The sequence below is a fragment of the Callithrix jacchus genome, chromosome 18 (genome assembly GCF_049354715.1).
Source record: "Callithrix jacchus isolate 240 chromosome 18, calJac240_pri, whole genome shotgun sequence".
NCBI lineage: Eukaryota > Metazoa > Chordata > Mammalia > Primates > Cebidae > Callithrix > Callithrix jacchus.
This window is the reverse complement of record NC_133519.1, coordinates 23,821,789-23,835,399: the sequence shown is the minus strand read 5'-3', so window position 1 is coordinate 23,835,399 and position 13,611 is coordinate 23,821,789. Positions and strand designations below refer to the sequence as shown.

General features: G+C 37.4%; 1 protein-coding gene across 6 annotated transcripts in view; it reads left to right on the top strand.

Annotated features, from left to right (window-relative positions):
- The window catches only part of AXDND1 (axonemal dynein light chain domain containing 1), a 136,796-nt gene that overhangs the window by 74,299 nt on the left and 48,886 nt on the right, over positions 1 to 13,611 (top strand). For all 6 annotated transcript variants that reach the window (XR_013529486.1, XM_078356220.1, XM_035279266.3 and 3 more), the window contains 2 exons: positions 1,146 to 1,345; positions 2,418 to 2,514. Coding sequence is in view for 5 of the 6 variants with exons in the window: in XM_078356220.1 (XP_078212346.1) it covers positions 1,146 to 1,345; positions 2,418 to 2,514 (297 nt within the window). In the remaining variant the exon portion in view is untranslated. The remainder of the gene's footprint in view (positions 1 to 1,145; positions 1,346 to 2,417; positions 2,515 to 13,611) is intronic.

Here is a 13,611-nt window from a genome sequence, read left to right as displayed (position 1 = left end):
TTCTGCATTTTATTTCTGGGACCCAGCCTCAGCAAACACTGTAATGCAGAGGTTCTCAAACTTTCTGTATTCACAGTGCCCTTTGCGTTCCAATATTTTCATACTCCTAAGCCAAAAGAAATATGGTTAAATTTATTAGTAGGTAGATTCAAACTGCTTACCAAATATTTCATGTCCTAACAATTTAGTAACTATTTGGAAAAGTACTGCACATACATTGAAAGAAAAAAAAATATTTTATTATCATTTAATCGGTATCACTTACCAATGTAAGGCGTGTACTCATTGGCATTGTACAGCTTCTCTGACCTTGGAATCAGATTGGACATTACCATCTTCATTTCCTGTTCCATGTTAATTTTCACACAGTACTTGTTTTTTATCCCAACCACTGATCGAACCAGTATCAAAAAAGAATGATGCCATCAAAATTAATACAGTACATCTGCAGTTGAAAACTGTGAACTGTGTTCAGTTTATGCTGTGTCTGGCAGATGTTACATATCAGGTCTTTCCCTCAGTTTAAAATCCCATGGCATCCTTGTGAGTTTTGCTGTGGAGCCCTGGGATGCCTTCATGTACAATTTGAGAACCGTAGCTTTAATAAGTTATTATCCATGGCCAGGGTAAGGAGGAGATTAGTGGCTGGGCGTGTGGTTCATTCCTGTAATCCTAGCCCTTTGGGAAGCTGAGGTGGGCAGATTGCTTCCCAGCCGTTCAAGATTGGCTTGGGTAACATGGTGAAATCTCATCTCTACAATAAATACAAAAATTAGCCAGGCATGGTGGCACATGCCTGTAGTCCCAGCTCCTCAGGAGGTTAAGGTGGGAGGATCACCTGAGCCTGGGGAGGTCAAGGTTGTAGTGAGCTGTGATTATGCCTCTGTACTCCAGCCTGGGCAACCGAGTGAGACCCTGTCTCAAAAAAATTTACATAAATATCAATAAAAAGAAGACAGTAGTTTAACATTGTATAGTGAACAAAAGAAAATAGGGTTGCGCTAGCTGATGATGTGATTTCATTAAGAATTATAATGTTGAAAGTTGGACACAGGCACAATCATTTCTATTTTAAAATTTAGTATGGTTTTTACTATTTGATTTATTTAAAGTGCGTTATTTGTATTATACTCATTTTTTAACAGATGGATGAGTTGCATATATCTATGATCCAGTGGATGGCAAACTTGCTGATTTTAATGATACCTGACTTTACTGACCAAGACTGTCTCCTAAAGTTGGAGGAGGAAAGTACTGAGAAACATGATATAGGAGTTGCACGATTAGAGCTTGATGCGATTGAACTGACGAGGAAGTTGTACCAATACTCCAGCTATTTGAGCAGGTGAAGCTATCGGTTATTTTATTGTTGTCCTTCTGAATAATTAAATGTCATATAAAACAGAGAAGAGAAAGTGAAGTAGTAGCAATAGGAGTTATTTTAAAACCTTGAAAGAAGTACTAGTTCAGTTTTTCAACTAGCTTTTACACTATGACTGTTAAAATATGAGGTTTGGGTTTTTCTCTTAAAAATGGTGTTAGCATAGGCAGGATGAGAAGTGTGTGTATGTGGGAAAAAGAATTAGGATAAAAAGGGCTCACTTGCATAAATAAGATACATCTTACACTTTTGCACATTCTGGTGAGGGGGTGGATTTAAGAAGATTGTAGTTTCCTGTGTACTATCTTTTTTTTTTTTTTTTTTTAAAGACAGAGTTTTCCTCTGTTACCCAGGCTGGGGGCGTGATCTTGGCTTACTGCAACCTCCGCCTCCCAGGCTCAAGAGATTCTCGTGCCTCAGCCTCCTGAGTAGCTGGGATTTACCAGCGTGTACCACCATGCCTGGGTAATTTTTGTATTTTTAGTAGAGATGGAGTTTCGCCATGTCTCGAACTCCTGATCTCAAGTGATCCGCTCACCTGGGTCTCCCAGAGTGCTGGAATTACAGGTGTGAGCCACCACACCCCCGCCCTGAATGTATACTTTTATGTGCTTCTCTAAATACCAAACAAAACATATTTTTACAAAATGGAAAAAGAACCCCATAAACCCTTCTATCTGAAAAGCCAGAAGATTTTCACTGAATAAAGATGAAGTTTGGAAAAGTGAAATCTATTAACTAAGATGTAAGCTTGATGCTATGATTACTATTTAGGAGACAGCTTTTACAATCTAAGCAAATTTTCCGTTCATTTCAATTCAATATTACCAATGGTCAAGAATGAGAGGGATGGAAGGGGAGGACAAGGGTAAGAAATTGAGAAGGAGACAAATATACTCCTTGGTGAGTCAGTAGCTGAATAATTATGGTGAACTTCCACTGTGTCTGGATATTTTAAATTTTAAACACTTAGAACAATAAATAGGTTATGCTGAGTGTGTATGTGCTCTTTTTCTTTTTTTTTCTCTTTTTGCAGTTGTTGCAAAGGGATGGTGACAGCAATGGCTCTGAGTAAATCCACTAACTCACACAAAAATTCTACTGAAGACATTTATGAGGTGGATAAGTTGAAGGTAATAACTGTCTTCCCCTTAGTTTTGTTTTGTTTGTTTTTATCAGATTTTTGAGGTTCAGTTGATCTACAACAAGCTCACGTATTTAAAGGGTACAATCTTGTAAGTTGTAAAATATGCATACACTCATAAAAATGATTAATAAAAAATAAAAATAGGAAACATGTCAAACACACCCGGAATTTCCTTGTACTCCTCGTTAATTTATACTTCCATCCTCATCTTGTCACCGGGCAATGTTTGATCTACTTTCTAACACCAAAGATTATTTTTTATTTTCTAGAAGTTATAAAAATGGAATTAGAAAGAATGTACTGTGTTTTTGTCTGACTTCTTTCACTAAGCATGATGATGACTTAGAGAGTCATGCATATTGTTGCTTTCATCAACCACTTATGATTTTTAGTGCTGAGTAGCATTTCATTGTATGGATCGACACAATTTTATTATCTAGTCTCTGTTGATATGCATTTGAATTGTTTCCAGTTTTAAGTTATTACTAGATAACTTCAGTGCATATTCATGTATATGAATAGACATAAACTTTCATTTCTCTTGGATTGATATCTAGGAATGGAATGGCCGAGTCACATGGAATGTGTGTGTTTAACTTTTAAACAAATGGTTTAACTGTCTTCCAAAGTGGCTAATGGATACAAAAGTACAGTTAGATAGAAGGAATAAGTTCTAGTATTCAATAGTAGGTTAGTGAAATTATAGTTAACAATAATTCATTGTGTATTTAAAATAGCTAGAAGAGAAGAATTGGCTATCTCCAACACAGAGAAAACATAAATGTTTGTGGTGATGGATACCCCTATTCCCCTCTTTGATCTTTGCCCCTTGTACACATGCATCAAGATATCACATGTACTCCAGAATATATACAAATATGATATATCAATTTCTTAAAAGGTAGTTAAACAATTTTTACACTCTTGCTAGCAGTGTCTGAGAGTTCCAGTTGCTTTACATTCTTACTGACACTTGATATTCAAGTCAGTCTTTTTTTTTTTTTTTTTTGAGATGGAGTTTTGCTCTGTTGCCCAGGCTAGAGTGCAGTGGAGTGCTCTTAGCTCACTGCAACCTCTGCCTCCTAGGTTCAGGTGACTCTCCTTCTTCAGCTTCCTGAATAGCTAGGACTATGGGCGCACACCACCACCCCTAGCTAATTTTTGTAATTTTAGTAGACACGGATTTTACCATGTTGGCCAGGCAGGTCTTGAACTCCTGCCTCAAGTGATCCACCCACCTCTTCCTCCCCAAGTGCTGGGATTACAGGCATGAGCCACTTCACCCAGCCGATATAGTCAGTCTTTTAAAATTATACATTCTAATAAGTGAGAAGTGGGATGTCATTGTGGTTTTAATTTGCATTTTCTTAACGACCAATGATGTCGAACTTCTTTTAATGTGCATATTTGTAATCCATGTATTTTTTATGGCGTAATGTCTGTTCAAATCTTTGACCCATTTATTATTGATTTGTTTCCTTATTATTGAGTTTCATCAGTTGTTTATTCTGGATACCAAGTCTTTTATCAGATACATGATTTTAAAATATCGTCTCTTGGTCTGTGATTTGTCTTTTCTTCTCTTAATAGTGTCTTTTTTTGAGACAGTGTTTTGCTGTATTGCCCAGGCTGGACTTGAACTCCTGGACTCAAGTGATCTTCCCACCTCAGCCTCCAGAGTAGCTAGGATTACAGGCATGAACCATCATGCCCAATTATAGTGTCTTTCAAAGAGGGCAGTTCTTAATTTTGATTAAGTTCAATCTCTGATATTTTTTTCTTTTATGGACCTTGCTTTTGGTATTCTAAATATTTAAGGAAATTTTTGTGTAACATCATTATAAAGATTTTCTCTTATGTTTTCTTCTAGAAGTTTTAGAGTTTTAGGCATTACATTCAAGTCTATGACCCATTTTGAGTTAATCTTTTTAAAATATGGAGCTGGGTATGGATTAAAGTTCATTTTTTGGCATTTGGATATCTAATTGTTTTAGTACCATTTGCTGAAAAGGCTGTCCTTTCTCTGTTGAGATGCCTTATATCTTTATTGAAAACCTATTGACCATATATGTCTGGGTGTTATTCTGTTATGTTCTGTTGATCTATTTGTCAACATTGTCACCGTCTCTAACCTTCCTTCTTTACTATTGTTTTGCAGTAAGTTTTAAAATCAGGTGATATAAATCCCCAAATTTGTTTTTTCCCCAATATTAAGCTACTCTACATCCTTTGCTTTCCATATGAATTTTATAATTGGCCTATCAATTTCTCCAAGAAAGCCTGCTGGAATTTTAGTTGATATTATATTTTATCTATTGATTAGTTTGTGGAGAATTAACATCTTAACAGTATGAAGCCTTTGATCTGTGAACATGGTATATCTCTTCATTTATTTGTCTTTTTTCTTTTCTTTTATTTTCTGAGATGGAGTTTTGCTCTTGTTGCCCAGGCTGAAGTACAATGGCACAATCTCAGCTCACTGCAACCTCCGCCTCCTGGGTTCAAGCAATTCTCCTGCCTCAGCCTTCCTTGTAGCTGCAATTACAGGCATGTGCTACCATGCCCAGCTAATTTTGTATTTTTAGTAGAGACAGGGTTTCTCCATGTTGGTCAGGCTGATCTCGAACTCCCAACCTCATGTGATCCACCCACCTCGGCCTTCCACAGTGCTGGAATTACAGGCGTGAGCCACTGCCTCTGGCTTGTTTCTTTAAGCGAGTTTTATAGTTTTCAGTGTATAGATCTAACATATCATTTGTCAGATTTATCTGTAAGTAGTTCATGTTTTGATGCTACTATGAATGGTATTATTTTATAATTATAATTTCTGATTATTCATTGCTAGTATATAGGATTACAGCAGGTTTTTAACACATTGATCTCATATCCTCTGAACCTGCTGAATTCACTTACTCCTTTTAGGAGGTTTTTTTGTTTTGTTTTGCTTTTTAGATTCTTTGGGATTTGTAATATACAGTCATGCACTCATGTTATCCACAGATAAGGACAGTTTTATTTCTTCCTTTGCAATCTATGTATTTTTACTTTGCTTTGCTTTATCGCACTAACATGACTCCATAATACTAGGTGATAAAAGTAATGAGAGCAGATATCCTCACCTTGGTCCATCTTAGGGAAAAAGTATTAATTCAGTCATCTTTAAGTATAATGGTAGCTATAGGTTTTTTATAGATACCCTTTATCAGATTGAGGAAATTCTTCTCTATTTCATATTTGCTGAAAATTCTTTTTTTTAAGTCAGTAATGGATGTTGGATTTTATCAAATCTTTCGCTGCATCTATTGAGATGCTCATATGAGTTGTCTTTTTTAGTGTGTTAATATGGTGAATTACATTTATTGATTTTTTAACTGAATGTTAAATCTCTTCCTCTCCCCTCCCCCTCCATTCCTGGTATAGACTCCACTTGATCATGACGTATTGTCCTTCTTATATGTTGCAAATTCAATTGATTGATTGTTTAGAATGTTTGCAGTGATATTCATAAGGGATATTGATTATATAGTTTTGTTTTATAGTATCTTTGTTTGGTTTTGATGTCAGGGTAATGCTGGCCTTTTAAAATGAGCTAAAAAATGTTTCTTACTCTGCTGTTTTTAGAAATAATATGTGTAGAATTGTTTATTATTTCTTCTATAAATGTTTTGTAGAATTCACCAGTGAAGCATCTGGGCATTGTGGGAAAGTTTTTAACTAACAAATATAGAGCTATATAATTTCTTTAACAAGTTTAAATAAATTTATCATTTATGGAGTTATTATTTCCTTTTCATGAGTGAGCTTTGGACTTGTAATGAATTTGTGATTTCATCTAAGTTGTCTAATATATTGGCATGCAGTTGCTCACAATATTCCCTTATTATCCTTTTAATAATTGTAGGATGTCTCTTCTCTCGTTCTGTTATGGGAATTTTAAATCTTCTCTCTTTTTGTCTTCATGAGTCTATACAAAGATTGACCAATTTTCTTGATCTCAAGGAACCAGATTTTCCTTTCATTGATTTTTCTCTACTATTTTTCTGTTTTCTGTGTCCTTAATTTCCAGTCTAGTCTTTATTGTTTATATTTTCTTTCTTATTCTGGGTTTAATTTGCTCTTCATTTTCTAGTTTCTTAAAGTGTAGCTGAGATTACTGATTTGAGACCTTTTTAACTCCTCCTTTCCCTGCCCCCCGTAGGCATTTAGTACTACTAACTTTCCGCTTTAGCTCCATCTCACAGATTTTGATATGTTGTGTTTTTACTTTAATTCAGTTCAAAATACATTTTTAACATCCATTTGCATTCTTCTTTCATCCATGAGTTTTTTAGAAGTATATCTGGTTCCCAAATATTTGAGTATTTTCCAGAGCTCTTCTGCTATTGATTTGTAATATGATTTCACTGTAGTCAGAGAACATATTTTGTACCATTTAGATCCTTTCCAATGTATTGAGACTTCCAGTGTTTGAGAATGTAGAACCTGAGGTGTCTTGGTAACTGTTCCGTGTACAATTGAGAAGAATATTTATTCTGTTATTGATGGAGTGTTCTATAAGTGTCAATTAGGTCAAATTGGTTGATAGTCTTATTTAAGTGTCCTATATCCTTGTTGATTTTCTGTCTACTTGATCCATCAATTATTCAGAGAGGAATATTGAAACCTTGACTATAATTATGGTTTGTCTATTTTTCTTGGAGTTCTATCAGTTTTTGCTTCATTTATTTTGAAGCTATGTTATTAGGTGCAAATATAGTTTTATAGTTTTCAGCGTACAGATCTTACATATTATTTGTCAGATTTATCCCTGACAAATAATATGTATTTCATATATTTTGTATTTTGAAGCTATGTTATTAGGTACAAATACATTTAAAGTGAACTGACTCTTTACCATTATGAAATGATTCTCTTAACACTGGATCTCAATAGACACAGAAAAAGCTTTCGATAAAATCCAATATCCTTTCATGATAAAAACCCTCAACAGACTAGACATTAAAGGAACATACCTCAAAATAGTAAGAGCCATCTATGACAAACCCATAGCCGACATTGTACTGAATGGGCAAAAGCTTGAACCATTCCCGTTGAGAACTGGAACAAGACAAGGATGTTCAGTCTTACTATTCCTATTCAACATAGTGCTGGAAGTCGTAACCAGAGCAGTTAGACAAGAGGAAGAAATAAAAGGCCTCCAACTAGGAAAATAAGGAGTCAAACTCTCTCTCTTTGCTGATGATAGGATTTTATACCTAAAAAATCTTAAGACTCTGCCAAGCAGAATTTATAAACAACTTTAGTAAAGTTCAGGGTACAAAGTCAATATACAGAAATCAATAGCATTTCTATACACCAACAATGTCCAGAGTGAGAGTGAAATCAAGAACACAATTTCACTTATAATTGCCACAAGAAAATCAAATACATAGGAATACATCTAGCCAAGGAGGTGAAAGATCTCTGCAAGGAGAACAACAAAATACTGCTGAAATAAATCAGAGATGACACAAATAAATGGAAAACATTTCATGCTCATGGATAAGAAGAATCAATGTCATAAAAATGGCTCTACTGACCAAAGAAGTTTACAAATTTAGTCTTATTCCTATCAAACTATCAATATCATTCTTCATAAAATTTGAAAAAAATATTATAAAATTCATATGGAACTGAAAGAGAGCCCAAATAGCCAAAGCAGTCTTGAGCAAAAGGAACAAAGCTGGAGATATTATACTGCCTTACTTCAAACTATATAATAAAGTGACAGTAACCAAAACAGCATGGTACTGGTACAAAAACAGACACATAGACCAATGGAACATAATAGAAAACTCAGAAATATAGCCTCACACCTACCAACCATCTGATCTTTAACAACGCTGACAAAAACTATCAAGGGAGAGAAGACTCCCTATTCATTAAATGGTGCTGGGATAACTGGATTAAAGATTTAAATGTAAGACATGAAACTATAAAAATTCTGGAAGACAAGACTAGAAAATACTCTTCTTGACATTGACCTTGGCAAATAATTTTTGGCTAAGACCCCAAAAGCAGTAGCAATAAAAACAGAAATAGACAAGTGGGTCCTAATTAAAGAACATTTGCACAGAAAGGAAACCATCATTGGAAAAATAGAAAACCTCAAAAATGGGGGAAGATATTTGCAAACTATTTTTCTGACAAAGGCCTAATATCTAGATCTATAGAACTCAAACAAATCAACAAGCAAAAACCAAATAACCCACTTAAAAATGGGCAAGGGACATGAACAGATATTTCTTAAAAGAGGAAAAGAAGATACACAGTGGCCAACAAACATATGAAAAAATTCTCAGCATCTTACTAATCATCAGAGAAACACAAATCGAAACCACAATGAGATACTATCTTATACTAATGAAAATAGCTATTATTAAAAAGTGAAACAGGGCCGGGTGCGGTGGCTCATGCCTGTAATCCCAGCACTTTGGGAGGCCGAGGCGGGTGGATCACGAGGTCAAGAGATTGAGACCATCCTGGTCAACATGCTGAAACCCCGTCTCTACTAAAAATACAAAAAAATTAGCTGGGCATGGTGGCGCATGCCTGTAGTCCCAGCTACTTGGGAGACTGAGGCAGGAGAATTGCTTGAACCTGGGAGCTGGAGGTTGTAGTGAGCCGAGGTTGCGCCATTGCACTCCAGCCTGGCGCCTTGTGACAGAGTGAGACTCTGTCTCAAAAAAAAAAAAAAATACTAACTCAAAAGGAAAAGGTTCATAATTTTGATTACCTTAAATTTAAGAACTTCTTTTCATCAAGAAAATGCCATTAAAACAAAAACAATTCACAAAATGTGAGAATATATTTGCAACACTTATAACTGACAGGACCAGTATCCAGAATATAAAACGACCTTCTAGGAATCAATATTACAAAAATGTATAGCCCAATAGAAGAATGAGCAAAAAGCTTGAATGCATACTTCACAAAGGAGAAAATCCAAATGGCTGACATACTTATGAAAAGCTGCTCAACTTCCTAAGTGATTGGGAAAATAACAAACTAATATCATGACTCACATAACAAATTGGCAAAAATTACAAAATCTAGGCTGAGCATAGTGGCTCATGCCTTTAATCCCAGCACTTTGGGAGGCTAAGGTGGGTGGATCGCCTGAGGTCAGGAGTTGGAGATCAACCTGGCCAGCATGGTGAAACCTTGTCTCTGCTAAAAATACAAAATTAGCCGGGCATGGTGGTGCACTCCTGCAATCCCAGCTACTGGGGAAGCCGAGGCAGGAGAATCGCTTGAACCCAAGAGGCAGACAGAGGTTGCAGTGAGCTGAGATTGCACCATTGCACTTCAACCTGGGCAAGAGAGTGAGACTCCATTTAAAAAAAAAATTGCAGTGTCACAATACAAGTGTTAACAAGAATGGGAGAGCAACAGATACTCCCTATGCTGCTGGTAAGAGTATAAATTTGTATATCCGCTTTGGAAATCAGTTGACATAATCTGTTAAAGTTGCAACACACTTTGCAACAAGCAGTTCTATTTATCTGCCAATATACTAGAGAAACTCTAACACAAATGCTCTAGACTCAGAGACATATATAAGAATATTCCAAGATTATTCCTAGAAGTATCCCCAAACTGAAAACAATTCAAATGTCCATAAATAGTGGAATAAATATGATGAATATTATGGAATGATGTGAGGACTGGCATACAGGGAACAATTCTCTCTTTAAACTGCATATGTCTATTTTATGTCTGTATGATAGATCTCACAGTTTTTAAAACAGTGTGTTATAAAAAATCTTATGTACAACATCTTGCTAATAAATTTTAAATCTCTAGGAGATGGAGACTTTTCTAGGAAAATAGAAAGTAAGTATCATTAATTTTTTTTTTCTTTCGTTGAGACAGAGTCTCACTCTGTCACCAGGCTAGAGTGCAGTGGTGTGATCTTGGCTCACTGCAAGTTCCACCTCCTGGGTTCAAGTGATTCTCCTGCCTCAGCCTCCCAGGTAGTTGGGACTGCAGATGTGCACTGCCACACCCAGATGATTTTTGTATTTTTAGTAGAGATGGGGTTTCACCATTTTGGCCAGAATGGTCTCAATTTCTTGACCTCATGATATGCCCACCTTGGCCTCCCAAAGTGTTGGGATTACAGGTGTGAGCCACCGTACCTGGCCGTGTATCATTAAATCTTGAAGGAGCAAATTGCCCATTTTTCAGTGAAAAATTGGATGCACTAATTTTTGGAAATGCTAAAACTTTTGCCTGGATTCCACAGACAAGTTTTTTTCAGACTTTTAAGGAGTAGGGTAACCCCCATGCTATATATACAATATAAGAGCCTAGATAATGACCGAAAGTTTTTTCGGTTTATTTCATATAGCTCGTAATGTTCTTTAAAAAGTCCAGATGAGCATAGAGAAAATTAATCTTATATATTAATATATAAATGCTAAATCCAAATTTAAAATAGCAGATTTCATGTGGAAGAAAATTACAAGAATACAATTCGATGAACAGTTAGGATACATGTCAGAGAAGCAATAATATTTTACTATTTGAAGATGTGCTACTGTAGGTATATATCACTTCTTATCTAAGAGCTGAATGAAATGTCTGAGTTCTCCTTTTGGTTCTGGGAAGGCTTCAGAAAGGTTCTTCACAACAGGCTGGTGTACCTCTAAACCAAGCAGTCTCTTGGAGCTTGGAGCCCGCACTGTACATCTAGAAATGCGTTCAGGTCATCTCAGGTCTGCTGCGACTAACCCCTTCTGCTGTCCACCCCAGAATGTGGTGGGGATCCTGATTTTGGCAGGCTGGACCTGCCACAGATGATGATGGAGACCCACTGGCCAGCTCCATGACACACTTCATCCTCTTACCTAAAAGGAGGTAGACCTCTATTTGGTGAGACCAGGTTTTCACGTCAAGGCAATCTGGAATTAGGATTTCCAGATGTTTTGAGATGTATCTCCCTATAAAAGTTAAGGCTGTAGCCATATAGAGGACACTATCATGAGGAGCCCTTCCTGAGGGGACTTCAGGGTTTGGGGACTTACATAAAACCATCCGTATTAGATTTTCTGAAAGCCTAGTGCTGTGGGCATTCGTTTCCTGTGCTACCCCAACCCCTGACTGGATGCCCAAACCTGACCATCTCTTCAAGGACCTTCACTTTCCACTAGTGCTACTTTGGTCCTCTGTTAAGTTCTTTCTCACTAACCATACTCCAGTGAGTTCAGGTAAATAAACTGGGAAATGTTATTAGAGGACACTGAGAATCTGCTCTCACACCAGAGGTGTGACTATGCTAAGGCTGTGTCTGAGCCTATGCAAAGGCCTTTTCTCCTAAGAAAATGCATATGCCTCTTCTCTCTAAGCCTGAGGCCTCTCAAGGGTATATCAAGTGAGTTTATGGTAGTGGACTCAGCAGGCCATACTGAGGTACTCTTTAAAAAAATGGTTAGTTCCATCTTCATGGTTATTTTTATTTCAAATTCATCACCATCCTGGACTGCGATTTTCTTCCCCTGATCTAGACAACCTCTGTGGTACATGAATCTTTATGACATCAGACTTTGGGATTCCTATGGCCTCATCCACATCCCACAAGGTGAAAAGAAGAAGATGGTTTTTCAGAGAAGCCTTGTCTAATGCGGCTTGGTGGTAATGCTATATGGCGCGTGCTACATTCTAGCATTTGACCTACGAGACTGATGTTTGGATGACATTAGTGAGAGTTTCCCACAAGCTCATGTTTCTTGGGCTCCTTTCCAGAAAAGGAGATTTGCATGATGCTGGACAGGGTTCAGAATTGAGGATTTCAGCCAGGTGTGGTGGCTCATGCCTATAATCCCAGCACTTTGGGAGGCTGAGGTTGGCAGATCGCCTGAGGTGGGGAGTTCAAGACCAGCCTGGCCAACATGCACCTTTATTAAAAATACAAAAATTAGCCAAGTATGGTAGTGGGCACCTGTAATCCCAGCTACTCAGGAGGTTGAGGCAGGAGAACCCCTTGAATCTAGGAGGCAGAGGTTATGGTGAGCCAAGGTTGTTCCACTGCACTCAAGCTTGGGTGACAGAGCAAAACTTTATCTAAAAAAAATAATAATAATTGAGGATCTCCTAGGTAACCATCTTTTGGATTTTGATCACTCCTGGTATACATTCTTACTCCACTTTCCATAACAGCCTAGGTAAATTGCTTCTTCAGAAACAGATCGGGATTATCTAGTTCCCCAAGAGAACTAAGGCAGTCCAGTGGCTAATTATCCTATTTACCTTCCACCTGATCGTGGCATATCTTGATCCAGTCTGACCTCATACAGCAGGAGGCCATTTTTTAGAAGGACTCAGTTCTCAGGATCCTTGCCCCTGTGCCTACTTCAGAAAGAAGCTGGTGTCATTGTATAGCAACTGTCCCACTTGGAGATGAGAATTGTTGGTTAGAAGGTTTCATGTGAGACTTGGAGGCATTATATCAGAGTCCTGGCTTCCAGTAAGAGTATAAGAGAATGACTGCAGCCTAGAACAGCTACTGAAAGCCTGGAAACTTAGCCAGGCCAGATCAGCTAGACAGATGTTTTTTTCAAGTGCTTTAGGTTGACCATATCTACTATTCCAAGAACCTAGAATTAGAGTCACTGATATACTGAAGAATAGTTACAATCTGAGCAAATGGCAGATTACTGGGAAGGACCTCTGAGATATCTTTCAGCAGGCCAAGACTAACAAAAAACACACACATTGACCAGCACCTGACAGTGCTGAGAACATATAGGAGGGAAATATACCAAAGAAACTCCTACCATAATGGAAATGAGGACCTCCAGCTGGGGCTCTTCAAACTTGACTTCTGGCTACAATTAACTTCCTCTATGCTGGTGGGGCACAGTGGCTCATACCTGCAATCCCAGAACTTTGGGAGGCCAAGGCCAGTGGATCACTTGAGGTCAGGAATTTGAGACCAGCCTGGCCAACATCGTGAAACCCTGTCTCTACTGAAAATACAAAAATTAGCCAGGCATGTTGGCGCACCTGTAGTCTCAGCTACTCAGGAGGCTGAGATGAGAGG